The 12,271-nt window shown below is 40.3% G+C and overlaps 1 protein-coding gene across 2 annotated transcripts in view; it reads left to right on the plus strand.

The window, feature by feature from the left end:
* LOC144680737 (intron Large complex component GCFC2-like) overlaps nucleotides 1–12,271 on the plus strand; it is a 54,782-nt gene that overhangs the window by 40,937 nt on the left and 1,574 nt on the right. The window contains exons 15-17 of one of the 2 annotated variants that reach the window (XM_078542061.1): nucleotides 3,690–3,756; nucleotides 4,775–4,921; nucleotides 11,601–11,749. In XM_078542061.1, coding sequence (XP_078398187.1) covers nucleotides 3,690–3,756; nucleotides 4,775–4,921; nucleotides 11,601–11,749 — 363 coding nt within the window. The remainder of the gene's footprint in view (nucleotides 1–3,689; nucleotides 3,757–4,774; nucleotides 4,922–11,600; nucleotides 11,750–12,271) is intronic. The other variant, XM_078542062.1, reaches the window with a different exon arrangement.

The raw sequence follows: 12,271 nt of genomic DNA on the forward strand, positions 1-12,271 counted from the left end.
TGAAGAGGTTTCTCCTCCATATTGGTGGCCTGGCTGCTGAGACCTTTTTTTTTTAAGATTTAAAGAAGTTAGAGAAAGGACACTTACATCTTTGGGCACCCTCTTCCTCATTTAGCTGCCATGGCATCCTGTTGCTGCTTCCAAGCTAGAGGGCCTTCTATTGGCCTTCCAGCATTGAGAGCCAGCCGAAAGCTGGACATTGAACGACTGATGAAGAAATACATTGTATCTTTACTAAAAAAGACATTTGTGACTGTCATGATCGTTCTGTCATGACTCAACCTGTTAATTCTTCCTCTGGTTAATTGCGTGACAGCCCATGTACAGCACTGGATAACAGATCTTTGGCTTCTTCCTTGGAGATTTCAGACACGATTGTATGTAGAACAGAGTATGCCTACCTAATGATGAACAATATCTGTGGTGCAAGGCATAACATCAACAGCAAACTGAGCAACCGCTTTGCAGAACACCTGCGGTCTGTCCGCAAGAATGACCCAAACCTCCCTGTCGCTTGCCATTTTAACACTCCACCCTGCTCTCTTGCCCACATGTCTGTCCTTGGCTTGCTGCATTGTTCCAGTGAAGCTCAACGCAAACTGGAGGAACAGCACTTCATCTTCTGACTAGGCACTTTACAGCCTTCCGAACTGAATATTGAATTCAACAACTTTAGATCTTGAACTCCCTCGTCCATCCCCACCCCCTTTCCGTTTCTTCCCCCTCCCTTTTGTTTTTTCCAATAATTTATATAGATTTTTCTTTTCCCACCTATTTCCATTATTTTTAAATTTATACCTTTTATGCCCTGTTAGTCTTATTTCACCCCACCCCCACTAGAGCTGTATCTTGTGTGTCCTGCCATCCATTCTTAATTATCACATTCTCTTAGATAATATCACCACCTTCAACACCTCTTTGTTCTTTTGTCTGTGACATCTTTTAATTATCTGCTCCTATCACTGCTTGCTTGTCCCTACAACCACCCCCCCCAACGCCCCCCCCTCTCTCTCTCTCTCTCCCCCCCCCACCTTAAACCAGCTTATATTTCACCCCTCTCCTAATTTTACTCAGTTCTGTTGAAGGGTCATGAGGACTCGAAATGTCAACTTTATTCTTCTCCGCCGATGCTGCCAGACCTGCTGAGTTTTTCCAGGTAATTCTGTTTTTGTTTTGGATTTCCAGCATCCGCAGTTTTTTGTTTTTATAACATCAACAGTACTGGGCACTTCATTGTTTTACTTACACTCACTCACTCTTTTTCTTGCTCCCTCTCTTGTTCATTAGCTGACCCTCAACTCTCTGAATGCCTCACTCTTAGTTGCTCATTTATACTTTCTCACCCTTCACCTCCCTTCCCTTTCATGGCTTTTATGAGTTAATTCGCTTCTTCCCCTTTCTAATTGGGTTATTTCCTCCTATTTTATTCCAACAATTTAAATAGTTGTTTGGTAGTACAGAACTTAAGTATTGCTGAAAAAAGACATTTTGTTGAAGCTTTTCGTCTTGCACTCATCAGGACAATCACAACAATACTAATGTCAGGGGAAGCAACAACTTGACATTGGTATTCTTGCTGATGAGTGCAAGATGAAAAGCTTTTTCAGCAATATCCAACAATTATAGCAAAATTTCTCCTTAGTTCTAATTTTCTTCCCAATCACATTTTATTGGAAAAATATTGAGATTATGGGGCTAAATTTTTAGATCCCGATAGGGGCGACCAGGCATGGACTTTACTTACACGGCAGTCAGCATGCCCGTACTCTGGCGCCATCCTGCCCCTGGGATTGGGGGGGGACAGAACTTCCCTGCGGGCACAGGGTAGGCAATTGACCTATTTAATGGCCGCTTAGGGCCCATTGTCAGACACTCTCTGGGATTTTTCATTCTGCTTCTAGTTCCCTGGAGGTGGCCTCACAGTGGCAGACCGAAGGTGCGGGTGTTGCTGGGTCAGCACTGCAGGCAGGCTTGGAGGCACTCCTTGTCTGCCCCATGAAGAGGTTTCTCCTCCACATTGGTGGCCTGGCTGCTGAGACTTTTTTTAAAATTTAAAGAAGTTAGAGAAAGGACACTTACATCTTTGGGCACCCTCTCCCTCATTTAGCTGCCATGGCATCCTGTTGCTGCTTCCAAGCTAGAGGGCCTTCTATTGGCCCTCCAATGTTGAGAGCCAGCCTGAAGCTGGATATTGAACCTATATACTGACAATTAATTGCCAAATGTGGGGAAGATCAGAGGTGAGGGACTGTTCCCCACATTGTGTGGGCTTCTGACCCTGATTTGACCTTGACAGAGGGCTCCTTCAAAACTATCATGGCCTGCTGCTCTGCACCCCTCTGCCCCCTCAAAGTTCCCCTTCACAAGTGCAAATGACTCAAGAAATGGAGAAAAGGATGGATTTGAAGATTTTGGTTTACCTTAACAAATATGGCCTTTCAGACACTGGTTGCTCTTTGGCCATCCAAGTGACTGTTCTTTATGTGAGTGTCATAGATTATTCAAACATGAGTGCACCACCAGTGAGCCCAATCCTGCCTTCACCCAATGTCAACACGTGAGTATTTTCAACGGAATGGTGATCTAAATGCTTCAGCAAACCTATACATGGTTCCACGAATGAGCTCTTTTTTTTACAGAAAATGTTATTCAAGAATAAGCAATGTTTTCTGAAATGTCCACACTAGGGAAAACCTGTACAGCTAAGTAGTACATATTTAAGACCTGATTTTTATGTTTCTCCAGTTAACATTCCTGGCACAGAACCTCACCTACTAGGATCAAATAATGGAAGATCAAAGTCCTGGGTCCTTTGTTTAGTCATCTGCAATTTTCTGCCCATTTAATGGATGGGCCGAATAGCCTCCTGTGCTGTAACCATTCTGTGATTCTGCTAAATAAATTTAGCATATTTCGTAACTGGGGTTTCCTTCAACACAATTTCCCATACACCTCCTCAAAAATGGAATATTGACCTAATTAAGGATATTAGGTTTGGTTTTGAAAAGTTGTATAAGTGGAGGTAATCATTTAATAATTATCTTTTCAATTATTACACAACCAGCCATTACGGAATTATAGAATTTTACAGGAGGCCATTTGGATATTTTACTTTTGATATTGAATTTATGTCCTCTAGATACAGATTCTAATAGATCGCGTAATCTTCCTCCTTCAAATGAAGAGAGCTCCAGTTTTGCTAGTCTTTGCTCATAACTAAAACACCTTATCTCTGGTATCATCTTAGTGAATGTCTCCTGTATCCTCTCCATGACCTGTATATCCTTTCTAAAGAAAGGTCCAACAAAAACTGGGTACAATATTTACAGCCTTGTTGATAATTTATATTAGTTTAGCATTACCACTGCTTTTATCTGTACATTTCCCTAATTTATGAAACACAAGGCTCATGGTGTTTTATTATGTAATGTTATGAACTTTCTTCTCACTTTTAAAATATTTGTCTATCTGAACCAGATCTCTGCTCCTCTATCCCTTTGATTTACCATTTGGTTGATATTTCCTATCATTATTCATCCTAAAATATATCAGCAGATTAAGTAGTTGGTATAGTACAAATATGCATCAAATTTAGATTTTTACAATAAACAATCTATTATGCTGTTGAACCTGTGTGCTCAATATTTTATGAGTTCTTTGGGTACACTTCTATTTATTCATTTTAACAGCGTTCTGGAAGATCAAACATCAATCAGTTATCAGTTTCGGGAAAGATGTTTCTGGTCAGCTGTGAAGGTGAGAAAGCATTTATTGAACAAAGATATTGTAGTTATAGGCACCGTTTCTCTTTACAGTGTGTCAGAAGTGAAGCTGTTAAATGCAATAACTTCTTTGTTTGCAAGCAAGCTTGTCATTCTTTTCTAATTATAATTAAATAAAGGGGGTCGAGGACTTTGAAAGCAGAACACATTATTGTCCGTGCAACCAGTCGAATATACAGTTCATGTCAAGAACATGCTTGAAGGATAAAAGGAATACTTGTGTTCCTGGCACACATTGAACATATTCTGTATTGAATAAAAGGATATTTGGATTAAAGAATAGTGAAAACAGAGAAAAAGCTTATCAACTGTAATAAAAAGTTTGTGTTCTTGGCTGTATAGGGACATTGGAAAATATTGAGTGGAGACCTGACACTTCCCGTAGGAAGGAAATAATTTGGTAGACATCACCTGTTTTTGGTTCATGCACCTTTTCTAGTTAAATTAAAGTGTTCATAACACTCTTGCCTGTTTGGAACAGTTTTACCTATCTGCTTTTTAAACTCTAGAATAGTGTAAATCCCAGAAAATTTAAAGAATGGGGAGAAAATAAAAGCACATTTACAACAATTGATTCGAGGAGATAAATGTGATGTCAGAAATATAAAGGAACAAATAGGGAGTCAATGAGAAAAAAGCAGTAATAACCGGGAAGGGAATTAAATGCCAGAAAAGGGCTGTGGAATAACTTGAAAAATTCAAGTTAGAGGAAACTGTCATGACGTGTCTAAATCCTAGTTGCATCACTTTTTCCTTTCCTCTGCTTTGGATAATCTATTCAGTAGCTAAGTTTAACACAAACACATCTAATAAAAGACAATTTCTTTTTGTTCCTACTTCTGTAACAGAATAAAACTCATACTTTTATTACATCTGCCTTTATACAACATATATTTGATAATTTTATTCTTTTTATTGGTAATTTGATTGTTTCACTAAAATGCTTTACAGATGGTATCATAATTTTAAAAAAATGTTTGATCTGTTTTTAGCTATTGGGTAATATTCTCCAGTGGGATGGCTTATTACCAGAACAGATTCTACAGGACTTGGGTCTAAACAAACTCCTCAATCGCTACATTTTACTAAGCCTTCAAACTTCTTTGCCTGTTCTAAGGAATTTGGGGAAGTGCAAAAAGGTAATTAATAGCCTTGGATGCATTACATGGTAAATGTGGTATGAATGGCCTGTGTGTCAATAAATACACTTTTAGAATCTTAAATTGTGATTTAGTTAAAATCATGTATTGCAGGAAAACTTTCAACTTTCTCCTGTTTGTGAGCTAGCCCTGGCAGGTATTAATGTACAGAACAAATTTGTCCCTATAATTTGTTATGGTGTTTCATTTTTAAAAAAATATTTTGATGGTCCCTCGTGTTAGGATTTCTACATCCAGTAATTCTTGAAATGATGCGCTGTACTGGAGTGCTATCTGATTAAATGCTACACACTGACTTACAATAACATTTTCTTATTGTTGCATGTTTTCCAAACAGCCAGTATTTAAGACTTCTCAAACATCACAAGACCAAGTCACTTTACATCACTGGTACTTTGAGTAGGGGAAGCAGATGTTTTTTAATTCACTTCTGATGTGGGCATCACTGGCAAGGCCAGCATTTATTTTCCATTCCTAATTGCCCCTGAGAACGGGGCGGTGAGCTGCCTTCTTAAACCACTGCAGTCCTTGTGGAGCATAGTTTCTAAGTGGTTTTCACACAATTGAATGGCTTTCTCAGCCAATATGTGATACACAAGTGGTTTTTGGAATACTACAGAGTAAAACACCTGAAGAAGTTTTTTTCCTATATGGTCAAGTAGGTGAGCAAATGGACTGTACAGTAGAAAAAAATCTTTGACCAAACGGAGTGCAACTGAGCTAACTTGAGTGAAGACTTGGAGTTTGGTGAGAGGGCAGTTTTAAGTGTTAATTTTGCTCTTACAATCTAATCTAGCCTGTAATTAGCAGTAACTGGAAAGTACAGTGTAAGCAGGCTAAGTTCTTGCTGTGGCTCAGTCCATAGCACCCTCGCCTTTGAATCAGAAGGTTGTGGGTTCATGTCCCACTCCCGGAAACCAAGAACTGTGATTGTACTCAAAAGAGTTGCAATCTGTGACTGTTGATGACTCGAAAGAATTTTTTTTTTTTAAACAGGGTAAACTCACTCCCAGCTGCAGGAGCTGAGTAGTTAATTAGCTAATTGGTTGAATCTGGTTCCTGTAGCTCCAGTTCAGTTTACTATAAATTCAGGGTTCTTTAGTGCTGCCTTGGTAAATGGAGTGTAGCGGACTGACTGAGGATTTGGAGGTTGGTGAGAGTGGAGTTGGGGGAAGGATGTGTTTGTTTTCTTTTTCTATCTTTCCCACTCCATAGAAATTGGTCCTTGCTCTATTACAGGGAAAGGAGCTAGCTGTTTAATGAGTATCTGGAAGTGGTTAAGTTCTATTCTATCCCTAAGGTTTAAAATAGTACACAAATTGGTGGTAAAGTTAAAATATATAAGAAAGCAACATGTGATTAATGTAATTAAGTAATTATTTAAAACACATTAAGGACAGCAAGACAGGTGATGTGTCAAGGCTGCAGCATGTGGGAGCTCCTGGATAATGTTGTGATCCAGGGCAAATATGTCTGCAGTAAGTGTTTGCAGCTCGAGGAACTTTCACTCAGAAGAGTCATTGAGTTGGAGGCTGAGCTGCAGACTCTGTGACACATCAGGGAGGGGGAAAGTTGCCTGGATGCTTTATACCAGGAGGCAGTCACACCACTTGGGATAGGGTCTTCTGATTTGGTCAGTGGCCGGTGACAGGAGGGTGTGACTGTAACTGAGACAGGTAAGGGGGTCCAGAGGGCAGGAGTGTGAGCCTTTGCAATTGTCCAATAGGTTTGAGGTTCACTCAGCTTATTTGGATGAGAGCAAGGGTGGGTGAGCAAACTGACCATGGGACTGTGGTACAGGAAGCCGTCCAAGTTGTGGGAGCAAAAAGGAACGTAGTGGTAGTAGGGGACAGTATAGTGAGGGGCATTGACACTGTTCTCAGTAGCAAAGAGCAAGAGTCCAGATGGCTTTGTTGCCTGCTCGGTGCCATGGTTCGGGACATCTGCTCAGGGCTGGAGAGGAACCTGCAGTGGGAGGGTGAGGATCCAGTGGTCATGGCCCATGCAGGTACCAACGACATAGCAGGATGAGGCAGGACGCTCTGAATAGTCAGTATGACGAGCTAGGCACCAAATTAAGAAGCAGAACCTTAAAGGTAATAATTTCTGGATTATCACCTGAACTACGTGCAAATTGGCACAGGACAAATAAGATTAGCAAAATTAATGCGTGGCTCAAAGACTGGTGTGGGAGAAGCGGGTTCCAGTTCGTGGGGCACTAGCACCATTATTGGGGAAAGTGGGATCTGTACCGTTGGGACGGTCTACACCCGAACTGTGCTAAGGCTGGTGTCCTCGCGAGCTGACTAACTAGGGAAGTAGAGAGGGTTTTAAACTGAATAGTGGGGGCAAGGGATCAAATTTGGGAAGATGTAGAGACACGGTAAGAGAGAATGGTATTAATATGGGAAATGATAAACAGATTGTGACAGGAAGGGACAAAGAGTACAAATCTAAGAGTAAATTGGCAGATCAGGATAGACACTACAAAAATAATAAAAGGACAAAACGAAAGGCTGTATCCAAACGCATGTAGCGTTTGAAACAAAATACATGAACCGATTGTGCAAATTGAAATAAATAAGTATGATCTGATAGCCATTACAGAGACCTGGGTGCAGGATGACATAGATTGGGACCTGAATATTGAAGGGTACGTGACATTTATGAAGGACAGAAAGTTAGGAAAAGGAGGAGGGGTGGCGCTGATGACTAATGATGGTATTAGCATATTAGAGAGGGATAACCTAAGTTCAGAAAACCAGGATGTAGAAGCGTTTGGGTTGAGATGAGGAATGATAAAGGCAAGAAGTCACTTGAGGGAGTGGTGTACAGGCCCCCTAATTGTAACTACACAGTATTTGGGAGCTTTCCAGAAAGCTACAACAATAATCATGGGGGATTTTATCTACATATAGACTGGAAAAATCAGATGGGCAAAGGTAGCGTAGATGAGGAGTTCATAGAATGTTTTCGGAATAGGTTCTTAGAACAGCACATTCTGGAGCCAACCAAAGAGCAGGCTATACTAGAGCTTGTATTGAGCAACGAAATAGGATTAATTGGTAACCTCATAGTGAAGGCACCCCTAGATAGCAGCGATCATAATGTGTTTGAATTTTACAGTCATTTTGAGGGAGAAACGAGTGCATCCAAAACTAGTATTTTAAACTACAATAAGGGCGGTTATGAGGGCATGAAAGCGGAGCTAGCTAAAGTGAACTGGCAAATGAGGTTAAGGCATAGGTCAATAGAGGTTCAGTGGCAGACATTTAAAGGGATATTTCAGAATACATAGAATAGATATATTCCAATGAGAAAAATTCCAAGGGGAGGGCCCACCATCCATGGTTACCTAAAAAAGTTAGACAGTATCAAACTTAAAAAAAAAAGCATATAGGTACACTAAAATGGGGTGGCAGGTCAGAAGATTGGACAGAATATAAAGAACAGCAAAAAATGACAATATTAATAAGGAGGGAAAAAGTTAGAGGATGAGAGGAAGCTAGCTAGTAATATAAAGACGGATAGTAAGAGTTTCTATAGATGTTTAAATAAAAGTTAAAATGAGCATTGGTCCTGTAGAAAGTGCGCCTGGGGAATTGATAATGGAAAGTAGGGAGATGGCGGATGAATTGAACAGGTATTTTGCTTTGGTCTTTACTATAGAGGACACAAGGAACATCCCAGAAATAGCTGTAAATCAGGAAATGGAATGGAGAGGGAGGAACTCGGGAAAATTACAATCACCAGGGAAGTGGTATCAAGCAAATTGTTGAGGCTGTGGGCTGACAAATCCCTAGGTCCTGATGGACTTCACCCTAAGGTCCTGAAAAAAGTGGCTAGTGAGATGGTTGATGCATTGGTTTTAATTTTCCAAAATGCTCTAGATTCTTGGAAGGTTCCATTAGATTGGAAAATAGCAAATAACTCCTTTATTCAAAAAGGAAAGGAGACAGAAAGCAGGAAACTTACAGGCCAGTTAGCCTAACATCTGTTATAGGGAAAATGTTAGAAGTTAATATTAAAGATGTTATAGCAGGGCACTTAGAAAAATTCAACGCAATCAGGCAGAGTCAACATGGTTTTATAAAAGGGAAATAATATTTAACCAATTTTTTGGAGTTCTTTGAAGAAGTCACATGTGCTGTGGATAAAGGGGAACCGGTGGATGCACTGTACTTAGATTTCCAGAAAGCATTTCATGAAGTGCAACATCAAATGTTATTGCAGAAAATATAAGCTCATGTTGTGCCATAAGGATCAGTGCTGGGGCCTCCAATATATATAAATAACTTGGATGAAGCAACCAAAGGAATGGCTGCTAAATTTGCTGACGAGACAAAGATAGTAGGAAAGTACATTGTGAAGAGGACATGAGGCTACAAAGTGACATAGGTTAAGTGAGTGGGCAAAGATTTGGCAAATGGAGTATAATGTGGGCAATTGTGAAATTGTCCATTTTGGCAGGAAAGATAAAAAAGCTTCTTATCTAAATAGTGAGAAATTGCAGAGTGCCGAGATTCAGAGGGATCTGGGTATCCTAGTGCATGAATCACAAAAGGTTAGTACACAGGTACAGCAGGTAATTAGGAAAACTAATAGAATGTTATCATTTATTGTGAAGGGAATTGATTACAAAAGTAGGGAGGTTATGCTTCAATTGTACAGGGCATTGGTGAAACTATATCTGTAGTGTTGTGTACAGTACCGGTCTCCTTTTTAAGGAAACATACAAATGCATTAGAAGCAGTTTAAAGAAGGTTTACTAGACCAATATCAGGAATGGACGGGTTGTCTTATGAGGAAAGGCTGGACAGATTAGGCTTGTATCCACTGGAATTCAGAAGAGTAAGAGGTGACTTAATTGAAGCCTTTAAGATTTTTTAAATATTCGATCGTGGGATGTGGGCATTGCTGTCTAAGCCAGCATTTATCGCCCATCCCTAATTGCTGTTGCTCAGGGGGCATTCTGGAGTCACATGTAGGCCAGACCAGGTGAGGTTAGCAGATTTCCTTCCCTAAAGGACATTAGTGAACCAGATGGGTTTTTATGACAATCGACAATGGTTAGACTTTTAATTCCAGAAATTTATTGAATTCAAATTCCACAATCTGCCATGGTGGGATTTGAACCCAGGTCCCCAGAGCATTCCCTGGGTCTCTGGATTACTAGTCCAGTGACAATACTACTACGCATTGCCTCCCCAAGTTCCTGAGGGGTCTTGACAGAATGGATGTGGAGAGGATGTTTCATGTTGTGGGAGAATCTAGAACTAAGGATCACTGTTTAAAAATAAGGGATTGCTCATTTAAGAGGCAGACGAGGAGAAACTTTTTCTCTTGAGGGCTGAGAGTGTTTGGATATTTTTAAGGCAGAGCTAGATAGATTCTTGATTAACAAGGGAGTGAAAGGTTATTGGGGGGTTGGGGGGGGGGAGCAGGAATGTGGGGTTGAGGTTACATTCAGATCAGCCATGATCTCATTGAATGGTGGAGCAGGCTCGGAGGGCTGAATGGCCTACTCCTGCTCCTAATTTGTATGTACGCCTAGTTGGCTAATGTCAGTTCTAGCAGTAAGGGATGTTAAGCCTCAAGTATAACTTGCATAACCATCACCATCCTGGAGGTTACCATTGACCAGAAACTAAACTGGATCAGCCATATAAATACTGTGCCTACAAGAAAAGGTAAGAGGCTGGGAATTCTGCAGAGAGTAACTCACCTCCTGACTCCCTAAAGCCTGTCCACCATCTACAAGGCACAAGTCAAGAGTGTGATGGAATACTCTCCACTTCCTGAATGAGTGCAGCTCCCACATTCAAGAAGCTCAACATCCAGGACAAAGTAGCCCACTTGATTGGCAGCCCATCCACACCTTAAACATTCTCTCCCTCCACCACCTGACACAGCGGCAGCAGTGTGCACCATCTACAAGATGCACTGCAGAAACTCACCAAGACTCCTTTGACAGCACCTTCCAAACCCGTAACCTCTACCACCTAGAAAGACAAGAGCAGCAGCTGGATGGGAACACTACCACCTACAAATTCCTATCCAAGTCACACCATCGTGACTTGAAACTATATCACCGTACCTTCACTGTTGCTAGGTCAAAATCCTGGACCTCCCTTCATAACAACACATGGACTGCAGTGGAAGGCAGCACACCACCACCACCTCAGGGGCAATTAGGGATAGGCAGTAAATGCTGACCTAGTCAGCAACACTCTCATCCCATGAACAACTATAAAAGACACTAACTGCAGTGGAATATTCCTATAATTTTGTTTTTTATAAATGCAGCATTTTTTGTTCATTTGAAATTTTATATGCATAGCCCCTCCAGCAGCAAGCACTTAACTACATGGCATCTAAAGATGCCAGCGTGTTCTGGCTGTCAAGATTTGATTCCCATTCTGCCATAGCCAAACTGAAATAAGTTCAGAACTCTTGGGTGTTAACTCACAATCTACAAATCACACATGTTCTGATAGCTACAATATTATGTGGAGTTTTGTTTTGCAAAGTGTTAGCTTTGTATTTTTAACTTTTTTAACATTGTACTGCTCATAGAACTGAAAGAGTTGAATGCCAAGTATATTTTTGGTAACCAGTGGAAAAATTATATTGACTGTTTTCCTTCTGTTGCTTGCAGATAATATCTTGTTTTCCTAAGTATTGGTTTGAAAATCTTGAAAGTCAGAGGAGCATTCCCCAACTGGAAAACTTATGTAAATATTTGTTGCAATCTATTCGTACCATATATGAAAATAATTCTACTCCAGATGCAGAAAACAATGGCAGGCAAGTTAAATGTTCTTAAGAAAAATAGTTTTTTCTTTGGCTTTAGCTCTTCGTTATGTTGTATTGTTAGTTGGTCTTACAGGTTGTCTGTTGTGGATAAACAATATTTCTCCACCTTTATTGATGGCAATGTGGTAGAAGATTACAAAATTTGTTTCACACATTCCTTAAAAAAAAATCTAATTCCAGGGTAACAAAACGCTTTTATAATTGCAGTCAAATAAAAACAGGCCATAAAATTAGTTGAAACTACCTTGTTTTAAATCAAGCCATATCCCAAACATTTCAGCAGATCCAACTGGCAAAAATTCAGATTCCACGTCACCACGGGTCAGTGATAGCATTCTTACCCTTCAACGCTCACTACAGATTTGAGTGCACAATTTTGGCTGACACTTTGCATAGTATTGAGAGATGTTCCATTATTGGGAATACTGTCTTTAGCAGTGATTAATCACAGGCTGTTGCCATAGGTGCAAAAGATCCTATGATATTTTTTAAAAGATGGGGTTAGCCCACTGT

Source organism: Cetorhinus maximus, chromosome 5 (genome assembly GCF_964194155.1).
Source record: "Cetorhinus maximus chromosome 5, sCetMax3.hap1.1, whole genome shotgun sequence".
In the NCBI taxonomy this organism is placed as follows: domain Eukaryota; kingdom Metazoa; phylum Chordata; class Chondrichthyes; order Lamniformes; family Cetorhinidae; genus Cetorhinus; species Cetorhinus maximus.